The 23,358-nt window shown below is 42.4% G+C and overlaps 2 protein-coding genes across 4 annotated transcripts in view; one reads left to right on the top strand and one right to left on the bottom strand.

The window, feature by feature from the left end:
- Positions 1-1,889: 1,889 nt before the first annotated feature.
- Positions 1,890-11,163, top strand: LOC135504274 (SAM pointed domain-containing Ets transcription factor-like). The gene is made up of 5 exons (XM_064922676.1): positions 1,890-2,391; positions 5,754-6,202; positions 8,944-9,141; positions 9,378-9,560; positions 9,793-11,163. The coding sequence occupies exons 2-5, from the start codon at positions 5,767-5,769 to the stop codon at positions 9,969-9,971; spliced, it is 996 nt and encodes a 331-aa protein (XP_064778748.1). The 5' UTR covers positions 1,890-2,391; positions 5,754-5,766; the 3' UTR covers positions 9,972-11,163.
- A 19-nt stretch (positions 11,164-11,182) lies between these two features.
- Positions 11,183-23,358, bottom strand: part of LOC135504273 (protein kinase C and casein kinase substrate in neurons protein 1-like) — a 51,422-nt gene continuing 39,246 nt past the window's right edge. For 2 of the 3 annotated variants that reach the window (XM_064922673.1, XM_064922674.1), the window contains 6 exons: positions 18,679-18,854; positions 17,081-17,201; positions 16,688-16,803; positions 16,447-16,488; positions 14,743-14,975; positions 11,183-14,239 (listed from right to left, as the gene is read on the bottom strand). In XM_064922673.1, coding sequence (XP_064778745.1) covers positions 14,130-14,239; positions 14,743-14,975; positions 16,447-16,488; positions 16,688-16,803; positions 17,081-17,201; positions 18,679-18,854 — 798 coding nt within the window. In that variant the 3' untranslated portion in view covers positions 11,183-14,129. The remainder of the gene's footprint in view (positions 14,240-14,742; positions 14,976-16,446; positions 16,489-16,687; positions 16,804-17,080; positions 17,202-18,678; positions 18,855-23,358) is intronic. The other variant, XM_064922675.1, reaches the window with a different exon arrangement.

Below are 23,358 nucleotides of genomic sequence, written 5' to 3'. Positions count from 1 at the left end.
GTTCACATACTTTTTCTAACCTACACTGTGTATATTTAAATTACGTATTCAATATAGGCAAGAAAATTACAGTAGTTTGTGTGTTATTAGTTTAAGCACACTATGTTTGTCTGTTGAAGATCGGATCAAATTTGATGACCAATTTATGCAGAAATCTAGGTAATTCCAAAGGTTTCACATTCTTTTTCTTGCCCCTATGTAAATGTGATATTTCAGTTTTTATTTTGAATACATTTGCTAGAATAAAAATCAAAAACAGTTTTTGCTTCATAATTATGAGGTACTGTGTGTAGATTGACTAGGAAAAAAATACATTTTAGAATAAGGCTGTAATTGTCACGCCCTGACCTAAGAGAGCCTTTTTATTTCTCTATTTGGTTAGGTTGGGGTGTGACTTGGGTGGGCATTCTAGTTTTTCTATTTCTTTGTTGGCCGGGTATGGTTCCCAATCAGAGGCAGCTGTCTATCATTGTCTCTGATTGGGGATCATACTTAGGCAGCCCTTTTTCCCACCTTAGATTGTGGGACCTTGTTTATGCATAGTTGCTGTCTAGCCTTGCAGAACTTTCGTTCGGTTTTGTATTTTGTTGTTTTGTCGGAGTTCAGTATTAAAAATCATGAACACTTTCCACGCTGCGCTTTGGTCTCATTCATCTAACGACGAACGTAACAGTAATGTAACAACATTTTGAAAAAGTGAAGGGGTTAGGGTTAAACAAACATGGTTTCCATATGTTTGATGTGTTTGATACCATTCCATTTATTCCATTCCATCACAATAAGCCCGTAATCCTATAGTTACTCCCACCAGCCTCCTCTGGCGTGTGTGGGTGTGAGTGTGTGTTTTCACGGGTGTGTCTGAGATGTAGTTTGTAAGCTGCTTTTTCTGTGCAAACAGTGATATACAGACATACTGTATGAATACGATAACACTGTAGGGATCCAAAGAACCTCCAGGTGTGGTTATGTTCTCTTGCAGATCATGGCTCGCCTCCTGCTGCCTCATCACATCTGATATGGCACCGTTGAATAGGCTGAGTAACACTATATCCAGGAAAAAGACAAATATTTATGTGGTGTAAATTACTATGGTAATTTGTGCTGGTAAGGACGGTTATTTTGAAAAAAAAAACAAAGCACACTCTATAGCACGTGTCAAAATCATTCCGTGAAGAGCCGAGTGTCTGTGGTTTTTCGCTCCACCCTTGTACTTGATTGATGAATTAAGGTCACTAATTAGTAAAGACTCCCCTCACCTGGCTGTCTAGGTCTTAATTGAAAGGAAAAAACAAAAACCTGCAGACATTCGACCCCCGTGGAATGAGTTTGACACCCATGCTCTATTGGCTTTATACTCCAAAATCTTTAAAGGAGAGAAATATACGGTATATGTAGAGAGTTTGTGACTTTCTTAATTTTTTTCTCAACTTCACCTAAAATGGCAAAAAGTAGAAAGCATGTCAAAAATCACTGCATATTGTAATTGCTCATTTGGTAGACAAATTTGTTGTTACCTGCCTCTTATTAAGACAATGCAGCCTGATTCATTATGCCCATTTTTAAGTGATGAGAATTCTTTGAAAAATCCCCTCAGGCCAATGGAATGTTTTCTTATTCACAAATCACAAACATTGTATAGATTATAACAAATACTGAAGGGAACACTTTTAGAAAACTCCTCCTTTCACTATGAGAAGGCATGGCTGACAGCAAAGAGTTAACTGCCACTCTTCTTAAGAGGGGAGGGAAGCTACAGATGTCATCCCAGAGTTGCTCATTCACCTGTGGCTAGGCAGAACTACATTATTCATACTGTTTACATAGGGTAAAATGGCACCTTATAAATGTGACTTGAAGTCACATTGAAGCAAGTATTCCTATGCGCACGCTTGCTTGGGCACACACCCTCCTCTGGCATGAATTTGTCAGTATTGTGAGAACTTTATGACAGATAAGGCTGGCCGGCAATGACCAATAACCTCGCCTTACACTCAACCAATCAAGCCAGCTGAGGACTCCCTCACAACTGTCAGAGCATTAGACAGAGCTTCGACCACCTGAAAGTGTTTGAGACACGGCTCCAGGCATCCAAATGACCCTCTCTTTGACACATCACTGCCTCATGACCTGAGGGCCACCTTCATCTGTTACAACCTGACGACTGCGACAGCCAACCAGAGAGGACCACTGAGGTAAAGCCTACATAGACTCATCCACCACCAGAGGAGCTTGGGACTTGAGCTTCTGACTAACCGGTATCTGTATTGTGACTCACTGTGGAACTCTTCTGCACTTTGACAAGAAGACAGTCCTTTGACTGACTCAAAGACAGATATCCAGAGTGACAGTCTATCAGCTCAGACAGCATCAGCAGCCTACACCTCTGACCAGGTAAGTCCACGGGCACACCTGGGCTTGGGAGAGATGTTTATAATTTTGTAATTTTTTTATTTAACTAGGCAAGTCAGTTAAGAACAAATTCTTGTTTACAATGACAGCCTACCAACCTTGTTCAGGGGCAGAACGACAGATGTGTACCTTTTCAGCTCGGTGATTCGATCCAGCAACCTTTCAGTTACTGGCCCAACGCTCTAACCACTAGGTGGATTTTTAATGATGAAGTGGTAGACTTGCTTGAACTATGTAAGGATGTAGAGGTGGTGGTTTTTATCAGTGTGATTTAAAATGAGTTATATTCATGAGGATAGCAAACTATGAAACCAGTTTGATAGGATGTGTTTCAGTCAGGGACTGAGACTGTAGCAGTGGACAATTTGTGTTGTAGCTACAGTACCAGGCCATTCTTTACAGAAGGGGTCACAGTTCAAAACACTGATGATGCATGTTTGAAGGAAACACTAAGTTTATATTCACTTTTTCACTCTGTTACAGTTTTTGAGCACTTACAAATTCCCTTGTTTTTACTCGCAATATCAGAGGTGATTCTCTTTTTTATGGTATTTTCATGTCCCTCAGATATAAAGTGCAGGTGATTTTCTTTCCTTTTGATGCACTGACATTTCCTGATCTTTTCTTGCATCCATGGAAAGTGCATAAAACTGCTTGTTAGTAATCACTCACTAGCAATGTTTTTCATTTTTATTAACAATACCCCAAGGGGAACAAAACCAGTTCAACAGGTGGTAATGAGAGTTTAACCACTCTCTGCTAATGATAATGTGTGCCTGAATTCTGATTGAAAGTTTAGAACAATACAAACACACTCAGATTGTTTTATGTTGGTAAAGTAGCTAGATAAAGAAATAGGTGTGCATTTTAAAGTAGCCCTCCCTTTGATTAATGTGTGGGAGAATGCAATGAGTAATACATTACCAAATATCTTCATATCGACTGAATTCCTCTGATATCAGTTTACCATTGTTATCTAGCAAGGTATATTTTTGGAGCCAGTGCTTTGTTCTAAAGCAGTATTTCTTTCATGTGTAGTATAATAGTCACACGTGCATGCACACATACCCACAAAGGAAAACATAGAAATGGAGCATGACTGTAAGACACTACAATAAAGGGAAAGTATTCTTTGAGTATAACACCATGTAAAAAATCATGAATGTTTTAATAGTTTTGAGAATCAATTGAGATGTATTCATTCTAATGAGCTATTTCATTTTCCATAGAAGATGAAAGGCCCTCATTTTACAGTATTTAGTCAATAGACTTCCCTGTAATAACTCACCAATTATGTTACACTTAGTCTTGGAAACGATAAGCCATATGATCTGACCAAACCCCTCAAGCACTAAATAGTAATTTAACCCCACTACATTCATAAAGAAAATTATGTATTTTTACCCCATTCATTTTCCCTGACACCCAAAAGTACTCGTTACATTTTCAATGCTTAGCAGGACAGGAAAATGGTCCAATTCACGCACTTATCAAGAGAACATCCCTGGTCATCCCTACTGCCTTTGACCTGCCGGACTCACTAAACACAAATGCTTTGTTTTAAAATGATGTCTGAGTGTTGGAGTGTGCCCCTGGCTATCGGTATATATATATAAAAAGCTAAAGTATTGTGCAGTCTGGTTGGTTTAGTATAAGGAATTAGAAATGATTTTTACTTTTACTTATGATTTAGCAATTACATTTACTTCTGATACATTAGTATTTTTTTTTAACTAAATAATTTTAGACTTTTACTCTTGTAGTATTTTACTGGGTGACATTTTCTATGAAGGTATCTTTACTTTAACTTTCTATGAAGGTATCTTTACTTTAACTTTCTATGAAGGTATCTTTACTTTAACTTTCTATGAAGGTATCTTTACTTTAACTTTCTATGAAGGTATCTTTACTTTAACTTTCTATGAAGGTATCTTTACTTTAACTCAAGTATGACAAGTGGTTACTTTTTCCACCACTGTAAAAACCTAAACGTCTTTCCCATGTGATATCTGGAAGGACAGGTATTTTAACAAGCCATGTCAGTCAGCAGTAAAATGTTATTTGATGTGATATGGATTTTCTAAGATAATTGGCGTGAAAACGTGTCATGGTCTTGCGTGCCTAGTCCATCACCCAAAGAAAAAAGCACCTGAAAACACACACCTAGGGGTAAATATCTCTTCCATGATAATCTCTCTCAACTCTAGTCATTCTGGGAGGAAAAGCTCCTAGGCTCAAACAGCTGCGCTATACTGTCATTTGTACACCTTAGTGTCAATGGCAACAGTACAAGCTGCAGCATAAGTCATACATAAGGACGTGCCATTCTGGTTTTAGTGCCCAGAGGCACAGCACTTCTCAGCAGTGTAATCCCTCCCGCTAAATGAGCATGGACAGGGCAGCATTATGAGATGTTGCGGTCACACCATGGATATGGGCTGGGTTATTCATTATCCACCTTTTATCGAATATGCCATGACGGCAAGGACTTTCTTTTTTACTATTAAGCTCAAATCAATCTTGGTGCCTGAAAAACTTAACCCTGTCAGTATCCACCAGCACATGAGCAACCAGCCAAACTTCCTAGGCCTAAGACCTTAGTTAATAAGTGCTGATTCAGCTGTCATTGATACAGTATTGTATGACATTATTACTTGACATTACAATGTCTGTTACCTCAGGGTAAGATAAGAGAGTCAGTGTCCCCCCCACCCCATAGAATTCTGTTCTCACTGAACGAACTGTCACTCTGGTATCCAACTGAACTGTCATGTTTCACCTGCAGGGTTTCATCCTATAGGGTTACTAATTACATCACAAAAAGTCAGGCATTCAAGATTCTTACACACCATACTCAAATGTGCTACTCTACATCATGAACTGTTGTTTTTATGAAAAGAGATTGTTTAATTCAAAATTTTGAAGAAAGTACCAACAGACCAAAGAAAATGTATGAAATGTCATATTTGCTTTAGGATTACTACTGTTTAAATATTTGGACATTTGGTCTTGGTTTCAATGCAGCATAAAGACAGTACTGTCTGAGAGAAAATAATTCCATGTCAATTTAAGGAAGATAAAACAGTCAAACAAAGTGAATAGAAAAGTGTAAATAGAAAGTGTCACTCATGGATGACAGTTTCTGTTCTTCATCAGATATTATTTAAAAAAAATGTTTGTTCTTACTCATCTCATTTACTATGTCAATATATTAACAGTTTGCCATTGAGTTCGCTATTGTTTCCAATTGAGCCTCATGAGATACCAAAATGATATTTAGGTGGATCCAGTATAAATCCCTTTCTACAACAGGACTGATGAAAGTCTTCCTTTGTTTTCTCCAGCACTGTTGAAGCTATGGGGAGTCCAGGCTGTGACCGCGTGGGGAGCACAGTGCCCCTTCCCCTGATGAGTTTCAGTGACTACTCCCACAGTGGGTCTGCCCTAAGGGCCTGGGAGGAGGAGGAGGACACCAAGCCGCCCCGGGGACTGATAAGTGTGCCTAAACACACCGCTCCTGAACGCAGTCTGCAAGGGGTCTTCCTGCCCTGCTTCGACATGCTCCTCACTGAAAACAGCTCGTGGCTGTTGAAGAAGTCTGACGCAGCGCCCCCTGTGCTCCCCTGTAAGGCCCTGGAGCAGTGCCCTGTCATCAACAGCCAGGGCCTGGGGCTCCCCTCTGGGCTAGAGGGACAGGTTGAGGAACGCTGTCTGGAGCAGGTTCAGAGCATGGTGTTGGGAGAGGTACTGAAGGACATAGAGACTGCCTGCATACTGCTCAACATTACTCCAGGTAGGAAAACTGTTAAATTACCAAGCTATTGTTTGCCTATAATTTGATACAACACCATGTTATTACCACCTTATCCTGTGCTATAAACTGTGCTACCGTTTCATATGTTAAGTTCTCCGAAAGGTATAGACCTCATGCCTCTATCAGTCTCAGGGTCTATTATGTTCACTACAGTTGAGCATGTGACCTGTCACTGTCAGTAGATTGGCTGAGGATAAGGATTAAAGAGCACAGAGAAAAGAGCACCTTTCATGCACTACTTTAACAGTTGAAGTACCTCCGTTATGCACTGTTGGATCTTACTTACAGCAAAGCAAACTAAACAGTGAAGGTCACCATTTAGGTTGGTCTTTCTTTATGCGACACTCCGACTTTATGGCAATGCTACTGACGATAGGCTAAACCCAATGAAAGGAAGTGTCTAGGGCCTCCCCGCCCTGTGCAAATGGCTCTGTTGACAATTCATCATTTCACACACTCAGCAACTTGTCATAAAGCAACACAAATATGAGTTCAGAAATTGCGTACAGTACAATGCACACACACCTCATCTCCTTCTCCTCAAAGGCTCCTTAAAGATGCACTAGCTCACATTTGAATAGGTAACCTATGCATTTGCATGAGTGCCAACCAGTGATTTATATATAGACTAGATGACTGATGACTGGGTGCTGTTTTGAAGCTTCCGCGACTCCATCTTGACACTCCCCCACCATTTTTATGCTATAGAAAAGCATTTGTTCATGCCTACATTTGTTTTACCCACATTTATTCAATTACAGACACCTTATTAATGCATACATTTAATTTAAACCATTCACAGAGACAAACTGCAATCTTTCAGACAGATAAGATCTAAACCAGGCCAGAACTTGTCCGTGTAGACCAATTTGGGTTTCCAATCTCTCCAAAAGAATGTGGTGATCGATGGTATCAAAAGCAGCACTAAGGTCTAGGAGCACGAGGACAGATGCAAAGCCTCGGTCTGATGCCATTAAAAGGTAATTTACCACCTTCACAAGTGTAGTCTCAGTGCTATGATGGGGTCTAAAACAAGACTGAAGCATTTCGTATACATTGTTTGACTTCAGGAAGGCAGTAAGTTGCTGCGCAACAGCCTTTTCTAAAGTTTTTGAGAGGAATGGAAGATTCGATATAGGCCGATAGTTTTTTAAATCTTTTCTGGGTCAAGGTTTGGCTTCAGCCAAAACCCCAGAAAAAAATGGTAGACCTCCACAAGTCTGGTTCATCCTTGGGAGCAATTTCCAAACACCTGAAGGTACAATGTTCATCTGTACAAACAATACTACGCAAGTATAAACACCATGGGACCACGCAGCAGTCATACTGCTCAGGAAGGAGACGTGTTCTGTCTCCTAGAGATGAACGTACTTATGTGTGAAAAGTTCAAATCAATCCCAGAACAACAGCAAAGGACCTTGTGAAGATGCTGGAGGAAACAGCTACAAAAGTATCTATATCCACAGTAAAACGAGTCCTATATCGACATAACCTGAAAGGCCGCTCAGCAAAGAAGAAGCCACTGCTCCAAAACCACCATAAAAAAGCCAGACTACTGTTTGCAACTGCACATGGAGACAAAGATCATACTTTTTGGAGAAATGTCCTCTGGTCTGATGAAACAGAAATAGAACTGTTTGGACATAATGACCATCGTTATGTTTGGAGGAAAAAGGAGGATGCTTGCAAGCCGAAGAACACCATCCCAACCGTGAAGCACGCGGGTGGCAGCATCATGTTGTGGGGGTGCTTTGCTGCAGGAGGGACTGGTGCACTTCACAAAATAGATGGCATCATGAGGACGGAAAAGTATGTGGATATATTGAAGCAACATCTCGAGACATCAGTCAGGAAGTTAAAGCTTGGTCGCAAATGGGTCTTCCAAATGGACAATGACACCCAGCATACTTCCGAAGTTGTGGCAAAATGGCTTAAGGACAACAAAGTAAAGATATTGGAGTGGCCATCACAAAGCCATGACCTCAATCCCATAGAAAATTTCTGGGCGCAACTGAAAAAGTGTTTACGAGCAAGGAGGTCTACAAACCTGACTCAGTTACACCAGCTCTGTCAGGAGGAATGGTCCAAATTCACCCAACTTATTGTGGGAAGCTTGTGGAAGGCTACCCAAAACATTTGACCCAAATTAAACAATTTAAAGGCAATGCTACCAAATACTAATTGAGTGTATGCAAACTTCTGACCCTCTGGTAATGTGATGAAAGAAATAAAAGCTGAAATAAATCATTCTCTCTACTATTATTCTGCCATTTCACATTCTTAAAATAAAGTGGTGATCCTAACTGACCTAAAACAGGGCATTTTTACTAGGATTAAATGTCAGGAATTGTGAAAAATGAGTTTAAATGTATTTGGCTAAGGTATGTAAACTTCCAACTACAACTGTATATACATTTTTTCCTTAAAGCATATATTTTTAAATGTAAAATGTTACTGTCCCCATTACAACAACAAAAAATAATTAAATACATGTTATTTTGTCCTTAACATTTAGCTGACTGTTCCTTCGGGGGAGTGCCAATATGGACGACTGGTGGCTTCAATGCCTCTCACTGGGCAGTACATAGCATCAGCAATACAGGGTTTATATACATCATTGGTGCCAACAGTGCCATTGTATTTAACTGTATATATAACTTGTTGTGGATAAATGTTTACCATTATATTGGTCCATCATGAACAACTCATCTCCTGTGCAGACCCCATGGAGTGGAATTGTGGGAACGTCCAGAAATGGCTGCTGTGGACAGAGCACCTGTACAGACTACCCCAGGTGGGCAAGGTGTTCCAGGAGCTCAGTGGAAAGGATCTGTGCTCCATGACAGAGGAAGACTTCAGGCAGCGCTCAATGCAGTGTGGAGACCTGCTGTACGCTCATCTGGACATCTGGAGATCAGGTAGGACAACTGACAACCTTCAATGGGTCCGTTTACTTGTACTGTGGTACATATAACATGGCATGTATTTAATCTTCGGTGTGGGTCATTCCATTGTAAAAGTATTGCGTGTTTTATAGCCACAAGCAGAAGGAATACCTGGCCCATTCACTACACAGATTGTGCTGTAGTTTTCAGGTATTTTCTTGTGTCAAGATCACAAATGTGTAATTCTGTTCTATGTTGTTTTGTCACAGCTGCATGCATGAAGGAGCCCAGCACACCAGGAGATAACAGGTTACATGGTGCTGAGGAGTCGTGGCCAAAGGCAGACTCCTCCTGCTCAGGCCAGCCCATCCACCTGTGGCAGTTTCTTAGAGAGCTGCTCCTCAAGCCGCACAACTACGGACACTGCATCCGCTGGCTCAACAAGGAGAAAGGTGAGTGGGTAGGGAGAAGCCACAAGGGTGGAGTGCATGCGGGTGTACGGTGTACATTTTAGGGCAACCCTCCTAGGTTTGAGGCTGAGGGTGTCCTAAAATGTACACCATACGGGTGAGAAAAGTTTGGGAACTGACTTGGATTATTCAACATTGGGGCTTATTGTGCATTGGTTGCTGTAAAAGGTAAAATGTTCCATCTCTCAAAAGTAGTTTTTCTTATAATCAACAGGAATCTTCAAAATAGAAGACTCGGCTTATGTGTCCAGGTTATGGGGCATCAGGAAGAACCGTCCAGCTATGAACTATGACAAGCTGAGTCGCTCTATCCGACAGTACTACAAGAAGGGCATCATCCGTAAGCCTGATGTGTCCCAGAGACTGGTCTACCAGTTTGTCCACCCTGTATGAAGCTGTGGGGCAGCCAGCCAGAAGAGAAGATTAGTGTTGATGATGACTGGAGACCACTATCTAGCCAAACAGGTTTTGGCAAAAGGATTGTTTTAGTTCCAGCAACGCAATGTATAGACTGCTTCCTTCATTGTGCACTCCTGCCTAATTCCAATATTATTGGGTAAACTGATTGAATATGGGGTTTTGTTATTTTTTTATTGCCACATTGCATTAGATATGCAAAGTTTTACATTTCAAATATTTTCAATACTAATTGTCCAATATTTCATTTTCACAAAGGTCAAAACCACATGTCTGTATTCGTTTTCTCTGATTGTGACTTCACATTATTGTAATCACCAGTATTTACTTTTTATGGTGGTTCCTCTTTCATTACCATTACACAATGTCCCTCGGATATAAAAGCATTCGTACAGTTCATGGCATTTTGTTACATGCCGGGTGAATATTGGAGTGAATGTGTGCAATGTGTTTACTAGTGATCTGTAGTGGTATTCCCATGTATGGGGCTCTTCATGAGTCACACAAGTAACCACAGCTGTTAATCACACAGATCTGATGTTTATGTTGGTAATTTCATTTAAGTATAGAGAAATTATTTGACTCCGGTGCCCATTCACTGGCGGAAGAATCAAGCCTAATAGGAATTTGTGAATACAGTAAACTACTGTAATAGAAGCATTTCAATATCATTGCCACATTTCAAGTGCTAGAATCCATATGTAGAGACAAACACCAGTGATCGAATCCCTGTTTATACCTGGTTCTAACATGCTGCCTTTGTCCTGATCTTGTCCACATTCTGATTGTGCCCACATTTTTAGACAAGTGAAGACGATTAAAAGAAACATTGTGATCAAATCTTATAAGTGTAAACAGGCAATATCAAGTCAAGATCATGACGAAGGACGCGTGTTAACGGCAGGTATAAACAGGGCTAGAGATTAGTGACTGAATACATACTGTACACATATTAGAACATAATATTGAATATTTATAATGAGTGTGAGCAAGATGTCGTTTGTAAATATTTAGGTATAATGACCTAAAGCATACTGTATATCCCTCTATGTGTTTACATACTGAATGTGTCTAAAATAAAATGACACAATAATGTGTATTTTTTCTGCTTTCTCATCAAGCACCCTGAGACTACAATCATAGCATATCCCAATGTACAGTCAAAATCCATTCAAGAAACACACAAATGACACAAAACGTTTTGTTTGTATTCTCAACAAACTTGTTTTCCCCTTTCAAACCAATATCGCAATATTGACACCATCACAACAACTTTGATTCAGGATTTTCATTACTATCATAATCATTATCATAATCATAATCATCTTTATGCATATTTAAATGAACCTTTTGTTACATTAAGATGAACAGGCACTACACCAGTTAGGAGATCCAATTACATCACTAACTAGAAACATACATACACTGCTAATACAGGGGTTTCACGACATGAGCCGTTTCCCCCTTGTGTGCATAAGGAAGAGAGAAATCAACATAAAAAAGCATTTACATATACACTGTTTTTACTGCCTCAATGTAGTTAGGTTTCCTTTCCAACTCAACACAGTTGTACAGTTACAATAGAATATCATCTTTAAATTACATCATCATATACAAATTTGACAGCGTGGGGTAACGTCTCGCTCTGGTACATTGACAATTCCATTGCAATGAAATTCATACGATATGGTACCTATTACTTAATATGCTTTTCCATTGCTGTTAACACATTTACATGTATGACACTACATTTTTCTTAGTATTCGATCACTTGCATTTTTTTTATTTTTTTCTTTACAATTACACAACTCATGATGATAAGGATGTTTGACCCCAAAATATCTACCCGAGATGTGTGTGTGTGTTCCTGTGCGTGTGTGTGTGTGCGTGTGTAAAGGACATAGGATATCTCAATGATATGAGTTATTTTTGCTAGGCTGGACAGCTTACACTAATACACATTACTTGTGAGCTGGTGATGTGATCTCTCAACAGTGATACCAAGACCTGGTGAAGTCTCCTCTTAAGCCTCAACCTAAACACATCCTGTCGTTAGAGAATGTTCTACGACATCAAACTTGAAGAGAGACCTACTGCATAACCTCATGTTCATGAGCATTCTGCTCTCACAACATCATTGCATGTCTGATTTAAACAGCTTACCATTGGCAACCATATTTGCATCGGACAACATCTGATAAGTTTGATTTCTCAACAAGTACTGTAGTGTTTTCTGTATATTTAAGCAATAAGGCACGAGGAGGTGTGGTATATGGCCAATATACCACGGCTAAGGGCTGTTATTATGCACGAGGCAACTCGGAGTGCCTGGATACAGACCTTAGCCGTGGTATATTGGCCATATACCACAAACCCCAGAGGTGCCTTATTGCTGTTATAAACTGGTTCCCAATGTAATTAGAGCAGTAAAAGTACATGTGTATTCAAAGCGGGGGCTGCATTAGGTGTGAGCATGTGAAGTATACTACTGGGAGCAATCTAAAGTAGAGTTAATTACTGTAGACAAATAAATTATTTCTGATATACTGTGGTCACTGTTGTATGCAACTGGCCTACCTGGTTAAATAAAGATGAAATAAAAAATAAATATAAAATGCTCTTGTCTTCCCCCATGTGGATCGCCTATTGAATGAACACAGAAATATTCAGAGGACAGGAAGCAGTTAGTTGCATGAGTTGCATCTTGACAAGAAAATCCTTGACAGGGTTATGTGAGTTATTGCATGGATAGAGAGAGTTTTATGCATTTTCGGATTTCGGTCATTCTTTGGCCTAAGTAGGTAAAGGGGCTCAAAACCACTTTTTTTCTGGTATCGTTCTCTATGACAATGGAACAAAACATGCCTAGTTAAATACAGCATGTCTCCTTCCATGCCCCTACAATAGTACATTCATGTCCACGTTTCCATTTTAAGACAAGGATCTGCAGCATGGTATTGTCAAGATTGATGTTCCTATTTTACCAGGAGACAACCATCGAACAGTAACATAGTTCAAAGCCATTTTTCCTATATGCTGTTTTCCCCCTACAGCAGGAAAACAACTAAATTCACATTAAATATGCCTGAATACTTCACCTGAACAATCAAATTGTCCAAAACGTTCTTGTCAGCATGACAGATTAAATCAAAGCAAGCTGGTGATAATACCTTGCCTACTGACCCTAAAATGTTCCCTCACAGGTATTCTAGATAGAACACAGCAATAGATCCAAATGAACAGATATTCTACAAATACCTCGCAATGAAATGGAAATGAGACGTTATGATTCAATGGTGGTGATGGGGAAGAGAGAGAAAAACAGCTATCCAGCCTCTCCACTTCCGGGCATGAAGGCAGACACAAGCTCATGGTGTTATTCCAATGCTGTGTCTGTGTCTAATGGTGAACTCTGGTCCTCTGCATTGGTCATATCAGGGGATTAGTTGCATCTTGTAGCCGTAATATGGCTTGGAGGTTAAGGGAATGCATGTTGCATAGCACATGCTGCTATTGCAAACCAATTGAGAAACAGAGACAACAGATACTGTACCACTGCACAACTGGTAAAAGGGATGAGACCAAATCACAAAAGAGAAAATAATCAAATCTAGGATACATTTTGTGGTACTTTTAACACTACACAGCATTCCCAATGTAAGGAGGAGGACTGAACACACAGCATCGAAACTGCTACACAAAACGGTGTCATATATACACAACGCAGGCCGAGTAGCTTGTTCTGGTTAAACCGGCAGGTAAATATAATTGGTTACATTATCGTCACACTGTTATAGGAGAATATACTGCAAAAACGTTGAATCATCCGCATGATCTTTATATTGAACACAGCTACACAAATGTGTCCCTGCATTGGCTTGATGTTACAGTATGTTTGAGTGTGTGTACTCTGGAATAAATGCTGCTCCTGTTTTAGTGTTTATGTCCTCCTCACTCCAAATACTGGATAAATATAATATACTACTAATATACTAAGATTTTATTTAGGCAAGACTCTGATTTGCGCATCTGTTGGGCAAGGGATGTTGCTCATAAGTCTCTGGCTATGTGCAGTGCGATTGGATGAGACAGTCCGAGCTGCCTCCAATGGCATGTCCTCCTCCTTTGGGGTCATTAGATCTCCTCGACGTAATTGGCCGGGTACAGTCCCTCTCGGCCTGTATCCAGGCGACCTCTACACCAGCCTTGGTCATCTTCATCCTCAGTCTTGGTCAGTTCATCACCTGTGAAGAACATATGTACATTACTCCTTAATCAACATGTATTCTATGCTCTTTTCCGTGGTCAATAGTACATCTGGTCACCTTCATCGTTTCCTTTATCATGTCACTATTAGCAAAGATCAGGCAGGATGTGCATCATGTGGTTATGAAGGCCCTACTAACACCATCTAACATAGGGACATTCAGAAGACAATTGCTAATAACTAGCAGGTGCCTGTAATTGAAGGAAGTGGAATATGGCCATTATTGACAAACCACTACTATCTTCCTCCAGGAATAGAGGGGCTTCAAAATGGGATGAACAGAGATAGCGGGACATTTCCTGTGACCTCATCTCCACCCCCCTATCTAGCCAGCCTGTCCATGATACACCATGTGATACTGATAGTGTCAATGACAGAGTTTGTCTTACACTGTTGGACTCAAGAATAGGTTTTAGCTGCAAATGAATTGTAGCAAAAATGAAGAGACGTCAAAGATGGTGAAGTGTTGTCGTTGCTTACCAGCTTTGAAGGTGAGTTCGTCTTGTTCCTGTCCGTCATAATCATACAGAGCACGCACTCGGACCCCGGATGCAGTCCCGGTCCCAGCACCCCCTTTCCCTGCACTGCCAGAGTCTTCCTCGAAGGAGTTTCCATTTCCACCCCCGTTGGTCTCACCGCCTGAGTAGGCTGCAGGTGCATCGTCATCGGACCACTCAGTGGAGTAGGCCTGGTTCTTTTCATAGCTGCTCACACTGCAATGGAAGAGTTAGGGAAGATACAGGGGTTTGATCTGGGGAATTTTTATCAAGAATACAAACATTGCTGTACCGTAGACTAGAGCAACTGTTATTAACAGACAATGAAATACAGAAATAATCAATCCAGTTAATTATATGGAGACTGCAAAAAACGTCATGGCATCATGTTCGATCCCAGGGTGTATGATACCATTTAAATAGTTGGACTACGGTAGGTCCCGGTGTTGCAGTAGCTGGTGTGTGGCAGTAGCAGGTGTGTGTGGCAGTAGCTGGTGTGTGGCAGTAACAAGTGTGTGGCAGTAGCTGGTGTGTGGCTGTAGCTGGTGTGTGTGGCAGTAGCTGGTGTGTGTGGCAGTAGCAGGTGTGTGTGGCAGTAGCTGGTGTGTGTGGCAGTAGCTGGTGTGTGTGGCAGAAGCTGGTGTGTGGCAGAAGTAGCTGGTGTGTGGCAATACCAAGTGTGTGGCAGTAGCTGGTGTGTGGCGGAAGATGGTTTGTGTGGCGGTAGCTGGTGTGACAGGAGCTGGTGTGACAGGAGCTGGGTGTGTGTGGCAGTAGCAGGTGTGTGGCAGTAGAGGTGTATGTGGCAGTAGCTGGTGTGTGGCAGTAGCTGGTGTGTGGCAGTAGCAGTGTGTGACAGTAGCTGCAGTGTGCAGGGTGTGACAGGAGCTGGTGTGTGACGGTAGCTGGCAGTAGCAGGTGTGTGTGGCAGTAGCAGGTGTATGTGGCAGTAGCTGGTGTGTGGCAGTAGCTGGTGTGTGTGGGTAGCTGGTGTGTGACAGGAGCTGGTGTGTGACGGTAGCTGGTATGTGGCAGTAGCAGGTGTGTGTGGCAGTAGCAGGTGTGTAGCTGGTGTGTGCAGTAGCTGGTGTGTGGCAGTAGCTAGTAGCAGTGTGTGTGGCAGACAGGAGCTGGTGTGTGTGGGAGTATGTGGCAGTAGCAGGTGTGTGTGGCAGTGTGTGGCAGTAGCAGGTGTGTGTGGCTGTAGCTGGTGTGTGTGGCAGTAGCTGGTGTGTGTGGCAGTAGCTGGTGTGTGTGGCAGTAGCTGGTGTGTGTGGCAGAAGCTGGTGTGTGGCAGAAGTAGCTGGTGTGTGGCAATACCAAGTGGGTGGCAGTAGCTGGTGTGTGGCGGAAGATGGTTTGTGTGGCGGTAGCTGGTGTGACAGGAGCTGGTGTGTGACGGTAGCTGGAGTATGTGGCAGTAGCAGGTGTGTGTGGCAGTAGCAGGTGTGTGTGGCAGTAGCAGGTGTGTGTGGCAGTAGCAGGTGTGTGGCAGTAGCTGGTGTGTGGCAGTAGCTGGTGTGTGGCAGTAGCTGGTGTGTGGCAGTAGCTGGTGTGTGACAGTAGCTGGTGTGTGTGGCAGTAGCAGGTGTGTGTGGCAGTAACAGGTGTGTGTGGCAGTAGCAGGTGTGTGTGGCAATAGCAGGCGTTTGGCAGTGGTGTTTGATCAGTGTTTTGGTCCTCTCACCTGCCACGGTCACCAGGTGGTGCCACATGATCAGCGCTGATGCTGATCAATTGAAGGAAGACAGAAAAACAAATGATATGGCATCATAGGAGATATCGATATGAACCCTGGCATGTCATTGTGTGTGTGTGTGTGTGTGTGTGTGTGTGTGTGTGTGTGTGTGTGTGTGTGTGTGTGTGTGTGTGTGTGTGTGTGTGTGTTTGTGCCAGTAGTAGTTTGACCAGTGGAGTGGTCCTCTCACCTGCCACGGTCTCCAGGTGGTGCCACATGGTCAGTGCTGGGGGTCGGTGGGGCCCCAGCCGGCTTCTGCACCTTCTCCCTCTTAACAACAGCAGCAGTAGCATCTGGGTTGTACTCCTGGAGGTCAGAGCAGAGGATTAATACTTCTGAAAGTCTATACTGAAGCAGAGCCTCAGATCTGGCCAATGTCCTTCACTTTTCCTTTTAAATCAGAATGTAGGCTAAACCAACAATCTTACAAATATAAGAAATGGTATTAAGAAGTCGTAACAAAAAGCAATATTTGCATCTGTGGGGAATTAATAAAAAAAATACCTGAACCTTTGTTACATATTGTAATTAATCCTGAAAAGCAAGTATATGAATGAACTACAGAGTATATAGGCCGCAGTACCTCAAACATGGGCCAGTTCATATGCATGCCAGGGCCATGGTGGTTGCTAAACCACTGCAGGTCCTCCTGTGTGTTGGCACCCAGGATGGTGCGCTCCAGTTCTCTGTAAACTGTGCCATAGCTGGGGAGAGGAGGACAGAGAGCACATTGTGACACGCAGAGAGAGAAGGAGCCTGTTTAATTAAGCAATAAGGCCCGAGGGGGTGTGGTATATCACCAATACACCACGGCTAAGGGCTGTTCTTAGGCACAACGCAACGTGGAGTGCCTGGATACAGCCCTGACTGTTTTTTCATACCGATGGTATACGGTCTGATATACCATGGCTGTCAGCCAATCAGCATTCAGAGCTTGAACCATCCAGTTTTTATGGGACAATAACACATTAGGGCTGCCAGCGCCAACTGTCCAGCACTAATGGTGCTGTTTCCTGTAGAGTTTCTAGTTGTTTATGAAGCTCCACTACTCAGAACAGGGTGAAATAATTGAAAGACAAAGCCATTCAGTCAATTCATAGCATGAGGTGAAGCTACACAGAACACAGACAGTACATTTGCATTAAAATTGGCGTAGTGAGGTGGAGTCTCGACAGATGGATATTATTTCACCAGAAGGTGGAGACAAAAACACAGAATAACTGAAAGTCCAGCCCAACAAATGACGACATTTCATGGTGATAAAACTGCCAAGAATTGAGGAGTAAGATGCTTGCTATAATGAACAATAAAATGGACGATTCAAATGCATTCACAGCACATAAAAGTGATTTTTCTCTTTTCACCGCTGTCACTGGGACACTGTCTGTATTTGCATAACTGTATTAGAGGGAGCTGAGGACTGGGTTTTAAGCGATTAGCTTACCATTACCCTGTCTGTGGTTGATTCATGGGTTTTCACCAATACTGTGGCTGAAAGGCCCATGTTAGTACTCCACACCACATTATAAAAGCCTATACTCATCCTCCATTCAGATCAGAAACCAAGACTATGCATCCAGGAAACAGCTTGAATTAACTCCTTATTCCAACCACCATGGAACCTGGCTTTGTATCACATGCAATTTGATCCACAGTCAAGAATATGACAAGAGTTCACTCTGACATGATGCAATTTGGCTGAAATGTCATTAACTGCATCCTCTGTATAATTGGTGTTGTGACTCTGAAAGACTGAAATGTGTTGAAACTAATCTATTTGACAGGAACTGTAATGAAAGCAACATCATAAGCACATTGGAGTAAATTCCCTCTGAATGTAATATTTCAACTAATCCGTAGACTCGACTAATAACAAAAAGGAATGCCGATGAGCGCTTAAAGAAGAGATCAATACTGTAATGAAGGTATTCTGACTATATTAGATACACTAATGTAGAAATCTTTTCAAGGCAGATTTGCTGTTGTGTAGATGACTCCAAGTTGATAATATGTACATACGTATATGTACTGTACCAACTGAAATTGAAGACAGACATGTTTTTCCTCTATAACCTTTCAATTCAAAGGCCATGTGGGAGGAAAGGTTGATGGAGGTGATTTAATACAGCAGGATGGGCTACAGTATGTATGGGACGATAGAGGATAACACCAGTCACTGACCTTTGGTTCTCAGTGAGATTGAGGTGGCGTTTGATGTCCAGCAGGATCTCCTTGAGGAAGGTGAGTCTCTTGACCTCATGCTGCTGGCACTGGTCAAACACCTGCTCCATGCTCTCCTGGTATGGGGGAGTGACAGCACTCAGCTCTGACAGAGACTTCTCATACTTCTCCTTAGCCTGGGGGAAGATAAGGACAATATCAGCTCTGACAGAGACTTCTCATACTTCTCCTTAGCCTGGGGGAAGATAAGGACAATATCAGCTCTGACAGACTCTGACAGAGACTTCTCATACTTCTCCTTAGCCTGGGGGAAGATAAGGACAATATCAGCTCTGACAGAGACTTCTCATACTTCTCCTTAGCCTGGAGGAAGATAAGGACAACATCAGCTCTGACAGAGACTTCTCATACTTCTCCTTAGCCCAAAGGAAGATAAGGACAATATCTGCTCTGAAAGAGACTTCTCATACTTCTCCTTAGCCTGGGGAAGATAAGGACAATATCAGCTCTGACAGAGACTTCTCATACTTCTCCTTAGCCTGGGGGAAGATAAGGACAATATCAGCTCTGACAGAGACTTCTCATACTTCTCCTTAGCCTGGGGGAAGATAAGGACAATATCAGCTCTGACAGAGACTTCTCATACTTCTCCTTAGCCTGGAGGAAGATAAGGACAACATCAGCTCTGACAGAGACTTCTCATACTTCTCCTTAGCCCAAAGGAAGATAAGGACAATATCTGCTCTGAAAGAGACTTCTCATACTTCTCCTTAGCCTGGGGGAAGATAAGGACAATATCAGCTCTGACAGAGACTTCTCATACTTCTCCTTAGCCTGGGGGAAGATAAGGACAATATCAGCTCTGACAGAGACTTCTCATACTTCTCCTTAGCCTGGGGGAAGATAAGGACAATATCAGCTCTGAAAGAGACTTCTCATACTTCTCCTTAGCCTGGGGGAAGATAAGGACAATATCAGCTCTGAAAGAGACTTCTCATACTTCTCCTTAGCCTGGGGGAAGATAAGGACAATATCAGCTCTGACAGAGACTTCTCATACTTCTCCTTAGACAGGGGGATGATAAGGACAATATCAGCTCTGACAGAGACTTCTCATACTTCTCCTTAGCCTGGGGGAAGATAAGGACAATATCAGCTCTGATAGAGACTTCTCATACTTCTCCTTAGCCTGGGGGAAGATAAGGACAATATCAGCTCTGAGACTTCTCAGAGACTTCTCATCTGACTTCTCCTTAGCCTGGGGGAAGATAAGGACAATATCAGCTCTGACAGAGACTTCTCATACTTCTCCTTAGCCTGGGGAAGATAAGGACAATATCAGCTCTGACAGAGACTTCTCATACTTCTCCTTAGCCCAAAGGAAGATAAGGACAATATCAGCTCTGACAGAGACTCTCATACTTCTCCTTAGCCTGGGGGAAGATAAGGACAATAGAGAGACTTCTCATACTTCTCCTTAGCCTGGGGGAAGATAAGGACAATATCAGCTCTGACAGAGACTTCTCATACTTCTCCTTAGCCTGGGGGAAGATAAGGACAATATCAGCTCTGAGAGAGACTTCTCATACTTCTCCTTAGCCTGGAGGAAGATAAGGACTTCTCTGACAGAGACTATACTTCTCCTTAGCCTGGGGAAGATAAGGACAATATCAGCTCTGACAGAGACTTCTCATACTTCTCCTTAGCCTGGGGGAAGATAAGGACAATATCAGCTCTGACAGAGACTTCTCATACTTCTCCTTAGCCTGGGGGAAGATAAGGACAATATCAGCTCTGACAGAGACTTCTCATACTTCTCCTTAGCCTGGGGAAGATAAGGACAATATCAGCTCTGACAGAGACTTCTCATACTTCTCCTTAGCCCAAAGGAAGATAAGGACAATATCAGCTCTGACAGAGACTTCTCATACTTCTCCTTAGCCTGGGGAAGATAAGGACAATATCAGCTCTGACAGAGACTTCTCATACTTCTCCTTAGCCTGGAGGAAGATAAGGACAATATCAGCTCTGACAGAGACTTCTCATACTTCTCCTTAGCATACTTCTCCTTAGCGGGGGAAGATAAGGACAATATCAGCTCTGACAGAGACTTCTCATACTTCTCCTTAGCCCGGAGGAAGATAAGGACAACATCAGCTCTGACAGAGACTTCTCATACTTCTCCTTAGCCGGGGGGAAGATAAGGACAATATCAGCTCTGACAGAGACTTCTCATACTTCTCCTTAGCCCGGAGGAAGATAAGGACAACATCAGCTCTGACAGAGACTTCTCATACTTCTCCTTAGCCCAAAGGAAGATAAGGACAATATCAGCTCTGACAGAGACTTCTCATACTTCTCCTTAGCCTGGGGGATGATAAGGACAATATCAGCTCTGACAGAGACTTCTCATACTTCTCCTTAGCCGGGGGGATGATAAGGACAATATCAGCTCTGACAGAGACTTCTCATACTTCTCCTTAGCCTGGGGGATGATAAGGACAATATCAGCTCTGACAGAGACTTCTCATACTTCTCCTTAGCCGGGGGATGATAAGGACAATATCAGCTCTGACAGAGACTTCTCATACTTCTCCTTAGCCTGGAGGAAGATAAGGACAATATCAGCTCTGACAGAGACTTCTCATACTTCTCCTTAGCTTGGGGGATGATAAGGACAATATCAGCTCTGACAGAGACTTCTCATACTTCTCCTTAGCCTGGGGAAGATAAGGACAATATCAGCTCTGACAGAGACTTCTCATACTTCTCCTTAGCCTGGGGAAGATAAGGACAATATCAGCTCTGACAGAGACTTCTCATACTTCTCCTTAGCCTGGGGAAGATAAGGACAATATCAGCTCTGACAGAGACTTCTTCTCCTTAGCCTGGGGAAGATAAGGACAATATCCTTAGACTTCTCATACTTCTCCTTAGCAAAGGAAGATAAGGACAATATCAGATCTGACAGAGACTTCTCATACTTCTCCTTAGCCTGGAGGAAGATAAGGACAATATCAGCTCTGACAGAGACTTCTCATACTTCTCCTTAGCCTGGAGGAAGATAAGGACAACATCATCACAGAGACTCTGACAGAGACTTCAGCTCTGACAGAGACTCTCATTTCTCCTGATAAGGACAATATCAGCTCTGACAGAGACTTCTCATACTTCTCCTTAGCCTGGAGGAAGATAAGGACAATATCAGCTCTGACAGAGACTTCTCATACTTCTCCTTAGCCTGGGGGAAGATAAGGACAATATCAGCTCTGACAGAGACTTCTCATACTTCTCCTTAGCCTGGGGAAGATAAGGACAATATCAGCTCTGACAGAGACTTCTCATACTTCTCCTTAGCCTGGGGAAGATAAGGACAATATCAGCTCTGACAGACTTCTCATACTTCTCCTTAGCTCCTGGGGGATGATAAGGACAATATCAGCTCTGACAGAGACTTCTCATACTTCTCCTTAGCCTGGGAAGATAAGGACAATATCAGCTCTGACAGAGACTTCTCATACTTCTCCTTAGCCTGGGGGAAGATAAGGACAATATCAGCTCTGACAGAGACTTCTCATACTTCTCCTTAGCCTGGGGGAAGATAAGGACAATATCAGCTCTGACAGAGACTTCTCATACTTCTCCTTAGCCCAAACGATGATAAGGACAATATCAGCTCTGACAGAGACTTCTCATACTTCTCCTTAGCCTGGGGGAAGATAAGGACAATATCAGCTCTGACAGAGACTTCTCATACTTCTCCTTAGCCTGGGGAAGATAAGGACAATATCAGCTCTGACAGAGACTTCTGAGCCTGGGGAAGATAAGACTCAGCTCTCTTCATCACTTCTCCTTAGCCTGGGGGAAGATAAGGACAATATCAGCTCTGACAGAGACTTCTCATCAGCAATATCAGCTGACAGAGACTTCTCATACTTCTCCTTAGCCCAAAGGATGATAAGGACAATATCAGCTCTGACAGAGACTTCTCATACTTCTCCTTAGCCTGGGGGAAGATAAGGACAATATCAGCTCTGACAGAGACTTCTCATACTTCTCCTTAGCCTGGGGGATGATAAGGACAATATCAGCTCTGACAGAGACTTCTCATACTTCTCCTTAGCCTGGGGGAAGATAAGGACAATATCAGCTCTGACAGAGACTTCTCATACTTCTCCTTAGCCTGGGGGAAGATAAGGACAATATCAGCTCTGACAGAGACTTCTCATACTTCTCCTTAGCCCAAAGGAAGATAAGGACAATATCAGCTCTGACAGAGACTTCTCATACTTCTCCTTAGCCTGGGGGAAGATAAGGACAATATCAGCTCTGACAGAGACTTCTCATACTTCTCCTTAGCCCAAAGGAAGATAAGGACAATATCTGATCTGAGAGAGACTTCTCATACTTCTCCTTAGCCTGGAGGAAGATAAGGACAATATCAGCTCTGACAGAGACTTCTCATACTTCTCCTTAGCCCGGAGGAAGATAAGGACAACATCAGCTCTGACAGAGACTTCTCATACTTCTCTTTAAACGGGGGGATGATAAGGACAATATCAGCTCTGACAGAGACTTCTCATACTTCTCCTTAGCCTGGAGGAAGATAAGGACAACATCAGCTCTGACAGAGACTTCTCATACTTCTCCTTAGCCGGGGGGAAGATAAGGACAATATCAG

The sequence above is a fragment of the Oncorhynchus masou genome, chromosome 18 (genome assembly GCF_036934945.1).
Source record: "Oncorhynchus masou masou isolate Uvic2021 chromosome 18, UVic_Omas_1.1, whole genome shotgun sequence".
Classification (NCBI taxonomy): domain Eukaryota; kingdom Metazoa; phylum Chordata; class Actinopteri; order Salmoniformes; family Salmonidae; genus Oncorhynchus; species Oncorhynchus masou.
Note: the sequence above shows the minus strand (reverse complement) of the source record. Positions and strands in the feature narration are given on the sequence as shown.